The following is a 13,006-nucleotide window of genomic DNA, read 5'->3' on the forward strand; positions in this document are numbered from 1 at the left end:
GGGATTCAGAGGGCCTGACTTAAATCTATTGGAATCTTACCTTGACAATCGCTATCAGTACATTGAAACTAACTCTTTTAAGACCGAACTTAAACTGGTATCCTTTGGTGTACCTCACGGATCTATCCTTGGCCCACTTTTGTTCATATTATACATAAACGATCTACAAATAGCCACAAAAAAAACAGGGGTACTTTTGTATGCTGATGACACTGTTCTGAAATCCACAAACAACAAAGACAATATTGCTTTTGCACATAGATCAGCTTTCCTTGAAGTGAATGATTGGTTAGACAAGAACAAACTGACACTGAATGTCAAAAAAACCAAGACCATGAGATACTTTCGGAGCACGAAAACTGAAGAGCGAGCAGTAAATTATTTTTTTAAATGACAACCAAATAGAAGATGTTGAAGGTTTTAAATATTTTGGAATTCTCCTTGACTGTAAATTGAATTTTCATCAGCATATTGATAAGGTAAAGAACAAAATTTTGCAATTCTGTGGAGTGTTTTTTTCAATTGAGAAAGTTTCTAACTGGATAGCAATTAATCTTTGCGTATAAAAGTTACGTGCAACCAATCATCCAATATGGAGTTTTAGTTTATGCAAATACCGACAAAACCAAACTGTTCGAACTGGAAATGAAAATCAGAAGGCTAATCAGAATAATTTTTTATAAACACAGGATGGATTCAATCACTGAAATATTGCATGATAATAAAATATGTACCGTAAGAGAATTGTTTGCTTACGAAGTTCTGAAATTAACCGGAAAAATTATTCGAAAAGAGTGCCAAGCTGAAACTTTGAGATATGCTATTACTGAGCAAGAATTGAACGTGATATTTTCAAAGCGAAAAACAAATCAAAAGTTAGCTATAAACAGAAATAAACTCAACAGAGGGTCGATTACACCTAAAATTAGAAAAATGTTCAACTTCGTAATAAATTTTTTTCCCACCTGGGTCAATTTCTTGAATGGGGGCTTCTCGGTTTCAATTAAATAGTTTTAATCATAAATTTTTGGATAATTACATTCTAGGAAATACAATTTTACTGGGCATGCTTTGAGATTTTTTTTTGATCAATAAGTAGAATTTGTTTCTGTTGGTTTCTAAGTTATGGGTAGAAAAGACTATCTGAGAAAACTAAATTAATTTTTTTATAGAGAATGGTTTAAAGGTGGGTGCGAATAAAAAGGTTTTACGTTTAAAAAATGGTTACCGGTAGAAAATCCATTGCATTGAATTAAAGAATTTAAGTACTTTTTTTTGTTCTCCGCTTATTGAGACACCTGATAACGGGCCTTGTTGGCTTAACGGTGTTCTCCCGATCGATTCTAATTTGTATTTATAAATTTTTATAAATAACTTTGTAACTAGATATCGTTTGGAAACAATTTATTATGATTATTTTTATAAACTCCTGGGTCATCGCCTCTACCACTCAATGTTTCAACACCGCCTTCTCGCAAAATGTGCAAAGTCACTGCTCGTTTAGTTTTCCAACAAGAGCAACCGAAACTCATAAATAGTAACGACGATTTTCTTTCTAATCACTCAGAAAAAAAACGCCGATAGCCCTAATACAAAGAAACCTCCTTTTATGAGAGTTATCAGAACTGTCGAAACTGTTGAAAGAACCATACTCAACTGATTCATATAGTTGAATTCCGTTTTCTAACTAGAAGAGTCTAGTGGACCAGGGATGAACTATTCCTCTAATTCTTCAACGACCTTTTCCACTACCCATCGAAAAAACTTTAGCAGCGAAAAAGCGGAAGGTGAGTTGGATGTAACATAACAGACCGCCCAAAATATTACACTGATGTCGATAACACAACCATCATTGCAAACCTTGTGTGGTTTCAATTTTTTTGATTCCAATCGGATCAGATGAGTTGAGAACAGATTTGTTAAAAACAAATAGACGTACTTTTGCCAATCAATCCGTAGCTTTTTCAACAAAACACAAGAAGAGTGTTTAGAAGGCAGCCTTGAAATTGATCTCTGCAAGGTTGTAGGGATGATTATAATTTTTGTATTTATGTTAAAATCGAAAATTTCAAATCAGTTAATCCAAAAGCCCGTATATTTTGAAAAGGTTTATCTAAGTTTGCACTTGATTTGCAAGTTGCGAAAGGAGTAATGATGTTGATAAGTTTGTCACATTTTGTTTAGGTTAAGAGATCATTGTGGCCGAATTTTTGTCCTTTTTTGCTGTTGCGATTATATAAAATTTGCTTCTTAGAACTAATCAAAATTGATTATAGATTATTATTACTCAACAAAAGTTGCCTTCAAATGATTGATGAAGACGTACCAATCTTGAGGTTTGTATTTCGTAAAATTGACGAGCGGATGAGAATACCTAATGAGCTCAATACTTGCAAACTATTTCCAGGTAAGCTCCAAAGGAACTTTCATCTCAACAAACTAATGAAGCATTTTGAACACGACTAAATTAATGTAACTCATGGTATACAATTGTGCTCAAGTTGTTTCCTGAAGGGCAGTTGGGTATCCTTCTGAAGTTTTTTATTAAGTTGAGCTGTCGCTTTACGTGAAAACCTATTGTTTTCTCGTTCTGTACATTTTTTTTCGATGACTTTATAGCAAATCATTGTATGATCAAACTATAGTTTCTACAGTATTAGAGTGATTTTTTTGTTTTTATATCTCAGATAAGGGATGCATTATCTTATTTTCAATTTTTATGTCGCTGAGGATAAGGCTATTTGTGAATTTACAACAGGGTAAAATTTTGTTTGCCAGAAGTTGAAAAATTTAGTTTGCCACGGGTCTAACGAGATTTAGGTATAAAGTATGTTCGAATTAAAGAATAAAAAAAATATGGAAAAAGCAGTAAAATAAATTTCAAGGGCAAAAAATTTTTTTCTCTATAATTTTTTCATTATTTCAGTGTCTGATAATTTTGAATGGTTTTCAAGTTTTAGTTGTGTCTATTAAAAAGAACGTTGCCATTCTGCTTTTTCGATTTATTTTAGTGATGTTTCTAGTATATTGTGTAGATGTTTTTTATTCACTTTTTTTTCCTGCTAGCTTGCAGGTAGCTATCCGTAGGGTGCTGGATTTTGCTTCGTGCACAAAAATCCTGACCGTACAGTAGCAACCACCACTTGAGAGCAGCTTCAAAACAACACTTTGGTAGCTTCAAGGTTTTTAGGCACTCACCGGGTTTTGATCCTAAATTGACCCTAGTTCAACCTGAATTCGGCCCTGGTTCGACTTTGATTTGACCCTTTATCGACCTTGATTCGACTCTATTTGGACCCTGATTTGACTCTAGTTCGAACTTGGTTCGACTCTAATTCGACCAACAGACTGAAATTAAGTATGATTCTTCAACTATTATACCAAAACAAAATGTGTAATTTCGGTCTGGAAAATTTTGCTGTTCGGTCTGATAAAGTTTGGAACGGTTCAATCCGCTTCAACGCTAGATTGGGTGCCGTTGAAAACTCCAAATGGTGTAATCGTTTCAATACTGCTTCATTTTAACAAATTCGTGTGAGCACTGATGAGATCATCAAGTTTGTCCTCAATTTGACTAAGACATGACAAGCATTGACCCTTCTGTAAGTCTTCTGTCAGAGTTTTTCAGGAGAGAAGCAGTCTTTACTTCGATCTCTGCCTTTTGTGGCTAATGCAACTAGCTGATTAGTTTTCCCAATCGTTTCCATAAGAGTTCAAATTATCCGCTGTAGAAGTATACTTATAGCTCATGTAACGAACGACGTATGGTTTTAGTAAAGAGACATACGTAAAACAATTTCAATTCTTCTATGTCACCAGCCCCCATGGCTGAACACGGCGTTGACCTTGGACCTGTTTGTCAATTATATAGTAAAAAATAAGTAAAAACACCTGTTACATAACGATCTTCACTACACTTCCACTTCAAAAAATATAAATGTTCACTAATCATTTCACTGCATCAAATCTATATAACTAGAAAGCATCATGGTATAAAGTGTGTCTAGTGGCAATCTATCAATAACTACCCCCTTTTCCCCCTTTCAGGAGAGTTTTGATTACAATTCTTTTAGTTTATAGGATTTATAATTCTTCTAAAATTGACCGATGACCCTCTTCAGTCATGCGAATTGCCTTTCAATTCGTCTGCGATATCTAAATCATCCGTAAGCAAAGCTCAGCTCGATTCCCCATTTAATTTTGCGATATCTGCCACTCCTTTGAAAATAGCTGCCTCCGCAATTTCCCGTGTTTCGTGTTCTAGCTCCCCGCCAGATCCACCGGGAATAATTGTTTCAGAAACAATCGCCTTTGACGTCTCCGTCCCCTGCTCTTTTGGGTGAACAGCGACTTGGTGTGGCTTTTTCGTAAATGCGTTTTCTGTTTCTTCTACCGGTGTTCCGTTTTTAACCCGCCTTGCGCTCTGAACTGAGTTTTTCCCTTCCGATGTTTGTTGTCGAAATTTTCATGACCCGCCATATCAATAGCTTCTTTGGTTCAGTTTATTTCCGCTTGGACCAGGTCTTTTAGCCTCCCACAACCCGAGTTCTTGCGGCTAGTTCTAATTCGGGCCTCCAGGCCTTGCTATAACGACTTTAGTGCATTCGCTTGCAAATTATTCACAAATGCTATGCCTTTCGAGTGTTTGACGATTCTCCTTAATTTGACCAACACGTGTACCAAAAATTTTTCAACCAGACCCTTAAAAACATCATGTATGCAATCTACTCCTCAGTAGAATCTACACCTCTCTCGGTCAAACTATGCATCCTCTGAGTTTTTCTTTTTTGGGCTTGGTTTCTTTTTCGAACTCGTCGGTTCCTTCTTGACCACAGCGCAATCACCTACGTGCGCGCCTTCCTTATGGTCAATTTTTTGTTCCCAAACTCGATGACTCTGGGGCTTTTTTGATAACTTGTTTGGCTCATCATCCGAACTGTCTTTCGCCGCAACCAATTCCACCGATTTCGTGTCTGCCGTGTCTGCTGTGAAGAATCGTTCCCCCAGGAGCTTAGGCGGCTTCGGTTTGCGCAACAATCTAGTGTTATGTCGCTTGATCGCCTATGGTGTTCTAGTCAATGGGCTGCTAGTTTTCTGTGGTTCCAACGGCATCTTCTTCTAGGGAGTAGTGTAGCTATCTACCATGCTCTAGTACTCTCTAGAAAGAGATGCCGTAATCCAATGTCTGTATTTACTTTCACGACGCCATTCTCCTCGGAACTGGAAAATGACACTATTCTACCCGTTTTCGGTTGACCACCGCTTTTCTCTTCGGTTGCTCCCTTGATCGGTCTGATCCTTTTACTAATTGTTTTTGCTGATTGACGCTTGTCTTGAGTCGATACATCGGGCTTTGCACAGATATCAGCCCGTCCGACGAACTATCGATCTGTTGAATGAACCAACGATTTCCACTGTTGGGTCTCCTGCGGTAAGATCCAAGGGTAATTCGCGAATTTGCTTTATTGCTGCCGGCTTTCTAGGGTCAGTAGTTTCCTTTTTGAAACACGGATTTTTGCCAATGGAGTCCTTTTATTTTCCCGTTGATGCGATGATTATTCCTCTAGTTGTGGGATTCTTTCACCTAAATTTTTTACTTTATCAGATTTAAGAATCTCCTTCCCCGAGTCCAATGTAATTAAATGCTCAGTATCTCGCACAGATTTATCGTTCAAAATTCAAAAATTTTGATAACTTGATAACGCTTGATAAATTTTTCTGTGCGCTTAACACCGTGCTCTATTCTGTAAGACATTGCTCGGTCCCACCGCATCCTTCCCTTACACGTGGGGGAAGCATCTTTTTGTGTTCATTTAGGAAAAAAATACGTTTTGCCAAGAAAAATTATTTGATGACGCAGTTTGAGTTACTGTGTGCCAGATTGTATTTGGTTTCCGACCAATATTTGATTCAAAAGGAGAGCACCACATCGACTGATAATTTGTTGTTCTGATTAAAAAAACATCTCATTAAGCGCCGTTCTTAATGTCGGCGTTAGTTTCTGAAATAACCGTTTGTTTCTGAAAAAAAATGCCGGCACTGCGCGGATACACCGTTCTACCAGTCCCGTAGCTCGATGATTGCCTATCGGCGCTATTATTGATTGGATGTTATTGTTCGCACAGAACTCACCAATGCACTTTGCTACGAATCCAGACACTTGGTCTGTTCAGATTGCCCTTGGTATTGCGTGAAGAGCAATGTAATTCTAAAAAAAAAACTCTTCAATTACCCCAGCCGTTGTTCTAGAAGTTATTTAAAATGATGGGAAATCTATAAATCTATCTACAGAGACTATTAAAAACATGTTTGCGCTCCAAACCAATAATGGTGTTCCTGGAAAGCCTAATTGCAATTCATGATTAGGTTCTTCTAGCATGTCAAATTTAGTAACATTCCCCTCCGGAATGAAATTTTTCAATTTCTTGCCAGAATTAATGAACTCTTTACAATTTGCTGACGTCAACTGAATTTGGCGATTCATATGTGGCCACTAGAAGTAACTGCCCGCCACATTCTGAACTTTCCTAATTCTTTCTTATGGATTATCCTGAAAGTCCTTTAAGAAGTTTCAACATGATCGGCGCCGCCCCCAACTGCAACGGCATCATCATCCGATCCTCAAGATAAAAAATTCCGTTGGAAGTTAGCAGTTTGTCGAGTTAGTGGGCAAAACAAGTGACTAACTCCCGGATTGGTCGTAAGTCTTGGCTTTTAATGCCTCAACTATGCATTTTAAGATATCATAAGCCTTAATGAGTTCTGCAATAAACTCAGCATCATAAAAAACAGGGCAGTCAGTTAAAATGGCTGGAAACACTTCCAGCGGGAGTTTGGTCGATTCACCAGACAAATGTCGTAACGATTTAGTCCCAGGGACGCTTATAGTAGGTAGCTCACGGGTCTCCTGACCTGGGCTGTTTTCTTCTAATATGGGATTCAAACTCATCTTCAAAGAAATAATATGTTGGCAATTTCTGCAATGCTCTTTACATGACAGTTTTGAAATCGGTGAATACATTTTTTCGCCGCTCATTCTTTCCGATGGCGTAACTCTATTTGCAATTTTGATTAGCACATCCGATTACGTTATTTTGCTTGTCTTTATCAGAGGTGCTAACCTTAGCCGCTGGCTTAAATAGACTACTAATTGCGTTAACTTGTGCTACCACATACGCATTGTTTAGCTCTGTTATCCGCGGAGCTAGTCCCAACAGGTGCCTAGATAATTCATCCATCAACTCCATGTTTTTTCCCGAGATTTGCAATATTTCATAATCGAACGATAACAACCGGTCTACAAATCGTACTAAACGCGTTTGGGTTGTTTTTTTGCTCTTTTTACCCGATAAACAAGACAAAAGCGTTTTAAGATCTGTCTTCATGAAATTGTTATAATGCCGCCCGTAGATCTTGTTTCGAAGTCGCACTTCACCCGAGTTAAAATCTAAAAGTCAAAATATTGGTTTTGGACAAAATCGTTCATTATTAGCTTCATCTTAAGGAATACACGTTTGCGTTGGCCCCCACTCAAAAAGTGAGAGTTTTTTTACTTAAATTGCTAAGCAACTGTGCCATAGCGGCAAAGTTCGATATGAGTCGTATGAATTATTTGACAGACTTTTTCAATGATCTGATGTCAGGTATGTTTTCCAGTTGTTTCATCTTCAAAATGGACTCAATCGTTCTCTCTATGTTCCCTTTTTCTAAAATATTTAACCCACACCACTCAATCTCTTAAACGAAAAAAAAAAACACATTTGCTCTAGTTAGCAGCAGCCATCCAATACCCGTAGAACGTTCCTAGTTTCCCTCCAGTGGCGTTCTTCATTATATCATCGAGATACACATGTACCCCTGTAGATGTCCCAACATTGTGACCATCACCCGTTGGAATTCTTTGGACATGTCCCTCAATCCATAAAACTCCACTTTGAACCGGTTTTTTTCAATAATGTTGCCTCCAACATTACTTGAATTACTTTTTCGACTAGTTGCTTTGCTTAATGACATTTGGGAGTATGTGTACTTCAAATCAAAATTCGATATTTTGGTTATTCTATAGTACAACTGATGGATAGAGGTACATTGTCAACTAATTGACTCATCTTAGGCATCTGGCAAAAACTGTGATAACTTTGTTTGCTTAATAATTTTGAATTGAACGCTATTTTCACCGATCCAACCCGTTTAGCAACCAATACCGTTGGCAAAACAAAGCAACTTTACAAATGTGACCTTCTTTCAGAAAACTATTGATTGTTTCCTCTACTTTGAGTAACTTGTGAACTGGCATTCTTTTACCTTTCACATGAATCAGACGCAATGGTTCATGAAGTTGCGTTGTCACCTCGCAATTTTAAGTACTTCTTTTCTTCCAAATATAACCTTGAAATCTTGTAGAATAAACCTAGTGTACTAACGTTGAATCAAGGAACACTGCATTTTCAGACCATTCTCATCCTGGTCAACTTCCTTCACTATCCGCTGTACTCGTTTCTGATGTACTTCAATGCCCAATTGTGGTACGATAATTTTCCCGATGATATCTCTTTGGCCGCCCTTGATAATGAACAATTCTGCGATACAACCTTCTGACTCGTTGCACTGTAAAAGATGTCCTTGATACTATCTGGCACCGATCCAACTGCTGAAAACTTGTCCTGGATCTTGAGTTCTTGAAGGTTCTCTATGGCTTTTACCCATCTTGATATCAGATAACTTCCGGATTTCATTTCCTGTTTTATCCCACACTCTTCATATCGCAATCACACCCCACTCTTCATTGCCCTTTCCAACTCATTTTTTGAATAAGTATACTCCCAGTATACTCGTACCCATCTAGCTCATTGACTGAATCTTTTCTACAATGCTTTGCAAAGTGTCCGCGCTCACTGCAATTGTTGCATATAATGTTACTTGCCGAACAATTCATACGATGATTGGTTTTTGTCAACTTCCGCCGTTATGACACTTCTCTTGGCTTTGAGGCTTTACGTCATTGCTGGCCACCCCCGGTATTCTGGTGCCCAGGTTTGAAGTTATCTCTGACAGATTTCGGTAGACCCCCGCTGACCCTCTTGTACATTATTTTACTCTTTCTCACCAGTGCGGATTGCAAGGCATCAACCGGGGCTAATGTTTCCATACACAATTGCCTACGGATTTTTTCATTCTGCATGTTGAAGATAAACAGGTATTTCAGTATTGACTCTTTTTTCGAACCAAAATCGCACTCTCTTTAACTCACTCAACATTCCAAAGAAGTCTTCCATTCCTTCGTTCTCTCGTTGTTTTCTTCGAATATGATAAACCTACGATTTGTGTCGTTTGGTTCTATTCGAAAGGCCTTTACTGCCAAATGTCACAAATCTCACAGTTTTCAGAAGAGAGTATTTCTGGTAAAAATATCCATTTAACTGTTTAAATAAGAGCAAAAATAGTTTTGATGTCAAACTTTAAAACAGCTTCTCCCGGGGTACTCTTTCAATATATGCTTTTTTTTGTCCATCCGACGGTTTTCCTCTTCTCTCCACGTTCTTATTGCTTGCTTCTGTATTCCGAGCTTCACCTTCTGCTCTCGCCTGAGCCTTGTTGGTACCGGCGTGCTCTTCCATAGTAGGAAAGATATTTTCAGGTAACGTATTTTCCGCAAAAAAAATTATTTCCTTCTTGGCGATTTACACCAAAAACTTTTTTTGTGCCAAGTCATCACACGGTAATGGCGAATCTTGAGATAAATCATGCCAAAAACTACCTAGGCCGCCGTAGCTCCGTTTGTGACTGCGCCATGTAGAAGTACGGCATGTAGAAAGGGTTGGGTCAAAGTTTTTCAGGAGAAAAGCAGTCTCTGCTTCGATATCTGCCAAGGTTAACTCCATATCCTTGTCTTCTGTGGCTTACGCTATTAGCTGATGACTTTTTGCAACCGTTTCAATTAAAGTTCAAGTTAACCGGTGCAGAAGTATACTTAGAGCTCATGTAACGACGTACGCTTGTAGTAAAGAGACATAAGTAAAACAAGTTGAACACTTTCAGGTCACCAGTGCCAATGGCTAAACACGCAGTTGACCTTGACATTCTTTGTTAATTATATAGTACATAAAATGATCTCCACTACATGTGGTTTATAAACAAAATAAATATTATTGATCTAGGCATCTGAAAATGTCTCCTTGATACTTTGAGAAAGGAAATCATTCTCAAATAATCAGGACGCGAAACTTCTCAAATAACAAGGACGCGAAACTAGATTTGACTGTACCGTTAACATATTAAAATTTTTAAAAAATGTTCAACTTGAATAAGTATTATGTAAATGATATTTTGGATTTCAATTTTTTTTTCGTTGGATATTTAGCTTAAAATTTGTAAGTTTACACTGTAATGTATTTATTTGTCCTCCCCAAAATTCAGCTGAAATAACGAATAGTTTGTTAAACAATTTAAATTTGTGAGACTCAGCCCTAAAAGCCACATTTTAAAAACCTGTTTGTTCGTTTTTGCAGTTAAAAAACAATTTGAAAGCTTTTCTCGAATAGTACACATGACTCTATCAGTGCTAGATTAAAATGATACTTCTTAACGTAAAACATAAACTTCACGCTATGGCAACAGTTATTATTTTTTAAACATCAACTTACTCGTGTATTCGAAAATGATATTATCTCAAAAACGTGTACTAGTATTTTTGTAACGTAGATTGTAACTTTGAAGTCATTTTGTTGTTTTCAAAATTTGCGCTGAGCGAAGTGTAAAAATTTACTTACCAAGTGGTTTTATGTTCGAGCGACAACTGTTAGAGCAAGAAAAGAAAAGTGTCTATAAGTTTGATAGATCATTGTGACATGGTGTCATCACGGCTTCGTTAGCTCGGTTTCAATTTGTTATCTCTCTTGTATTTTGCGCATCTGAACAGCAGCTCAAACATGGCATCGACTGAAGTTCTGGTTACTCACCGTGACCCTCCACCCATTGTGCTTTATCCTAGAGATTATGCGACGGAGACTGGTTCTCTTATTAACCCTCTGGATTTGCCTCCGCCCCTGGGAGTTGAGTACTATTATAGACAGTATAAAGAAAAAGACTACATCAATGGTAACTTCACCTCTCACTACATGCACGACCCCGATCAGCTACCACCCCGCATAACATGCTCGAACATCATGTAAGTATCTGTTGGAGTATACACCACACCCCGCATCCAGAGGTGATTTTTATTACACGTTTGAGAATCCGCAACCGCACATCCCGTGAACATCGATAACCCGGGTTGGTCAAAAATGCTTTGCATACAATTTCGCACAACTCCATACCTTCAGACTATTGTAAGAAAACTCTACGATACCGTTTTTTCATGTCCAAATTTAATTATTTTTTGAGTTTTGTAAAATATTTTTTGGTTTTGTGCGAAACACAAAAACCAAAGCTTTTTTAACACAAGGAAGCACATTGGTTGATGAGAAGAAACCTCGCTGATACTCGCATTTGCATCTATTAGAATGCGAGAATGTATGAGATAAGTTTTCTTAGTTTACTTCGACCTATGAGTAAAAACCTTCAACTTTTGTATTTGGCTAGAAAGTCATTTGGCTAGAAATATCTTACGTCGAAAATCGAGAGCTGATTTTTCTTGACAAATTGAAGTATATTTTACAAAAATAAAGCATTAGAAATTTCAATTCTGGACTACGTTCAGCCCACGAAATTTTTTTTTGCAGCAGGGTAAAAAATGCTAGTCATACATTTTTCTTATAAGGAAATTGAATGAAAAAATTTTCGTATACACTCTGTAATTGAAATTGTATGATATTTCAACAATCTATCTGCAAAAATTGATAAAAAAAGCAAAAACTTTTTAAACAATTTAAATTGTAAAAAACATAGAAAGGAACTGTTGAAAAATTGTAGCAGAACTCCAAAAGACCCAAAAACTGGTATGTTTTGAATGGTTTTTGAGTTTTAAAAACAAAATATAATACTATCTCTTCAAATGTCAAAAGCTGGAGGTTAAATAAAAAAAAATGTAAAACAACTGTCCCGAAAATTAAACAAATGCAGCTAAATCTAAAAATAAAATAAACAGCAATATTTTGCCGCCTGAACAAAACAAGTATCAGAGCAAGGAAAAATCTGAAAAAAAAATTAAGAATTAACTTTCAAAAACGTTTATATTTGAAAATGGCAAAACTATAAAGCGGCACTTCAAAAACGTAAAACTAATAATTGCTGGCATCTAAAACACTAGCAAGTATTGATATTTTTGCGCTATTCATTAAGATTGATGAAAATTGCAGCATGTTCGGTACAAAAGTATTAGCCAACGACAGCATAAACATTTCTTGCAAGAACATTAATTCAACTCAGGCGAATTATTTAGAATAAAAGGAACTCTTTTATTCTTTTTGTTAATAAAAAAATCTGTTGTTGGATGCTTTTTTCATCCCAAAAATCTGTTGTTGGATGCTTTTTTCATCCACAATTTTCATCCATCATTTTTTAACGGAAAAAAATTTGCCAAAAAAATGTTTGGCCAAAAACTTGTAAAAACCAATAAGTTTTTCACAGTTATGATGCACATCAGTAACTCAACATCTCAAGCCAGGAAAATTGCTCGCGTTGTCATGAAAATTAGAAAAGAACTCGTGATCAGGAATTTTCCGAACACAAAACAAAAACCTAGCAAAGTTAACTGCAATCTATCAGCAACATCTGAGTACAACGCTACTTCTTGCTAAGTATGAGCAATATAGAAGAGCAAAAATCAACAAGTCTGCTCGTATCAGAACGAAACCTTGAATGTTCAGACAGCCTCTGAAGGTCTATGTTTTAGTGTTTCCTTTCAATAAAACGATGTAATATTTCAAAAACGAAAGATTTTTAAAAACTCGGAACAAAAAGACTAAGTCAGCTCAGCACAGTTTTTGTGTTCTTACAATCGAAGACTTTAGACATTTGTGAGCTATCGGAACAGAGTTGGATGAGATTAGAAATGTTGATTAAGCTT

At 36.9% G+C, this 13,006-nt stretch overlaps 2 protein-coding genes across 2 annotated transcripts in view; one reads left to right on the forward strand and one right to left on the reverse strand.

Annotated features, from left to right (window-relative positions):
- LOC134846715 (uncharacterized) overlaps window positions 1-13,006 on the reverse strand; it is a 413,719-nt gene that overhangs the window by 200,824 nt on the left and 199,889 nt on the right. The window lies entirely within an intron of this gene.
- LOC134845771 (uncharacterized) overlaps window positions 10,661-13,006 on the forward strand; it is a 52,308-nt gene continuing 49,962 nt past the window's right edge. The window contains exon 1 of the mRNA XM_063862840.1: window positions 10,661-11,167. Coding sequence (XP_063718910.1) covers window positions 10,929-11,167 — 239 coding nt within the window. The 5' untranslated portion in view covers window positions 10,661-10,928. The remainder of the gene's footprint in view (window positions 11,168-13,006) is intronic.

This window comes from Symsagittifera roscoffensis, chromosome 5, assembly GCF_963678635.1.
Source record: "Symsagittifera roscoffensis chromosome 5, txSymRosc1.1, whole genome shotgun sequence".
In the NCBI taxonomy this organism is placed as follows: Eukaryota; Metazoa; Xenacoelomorpha; order Acoela; family Convolutidae; genus Symsagittifera; species Symsagittifera roscoffensis.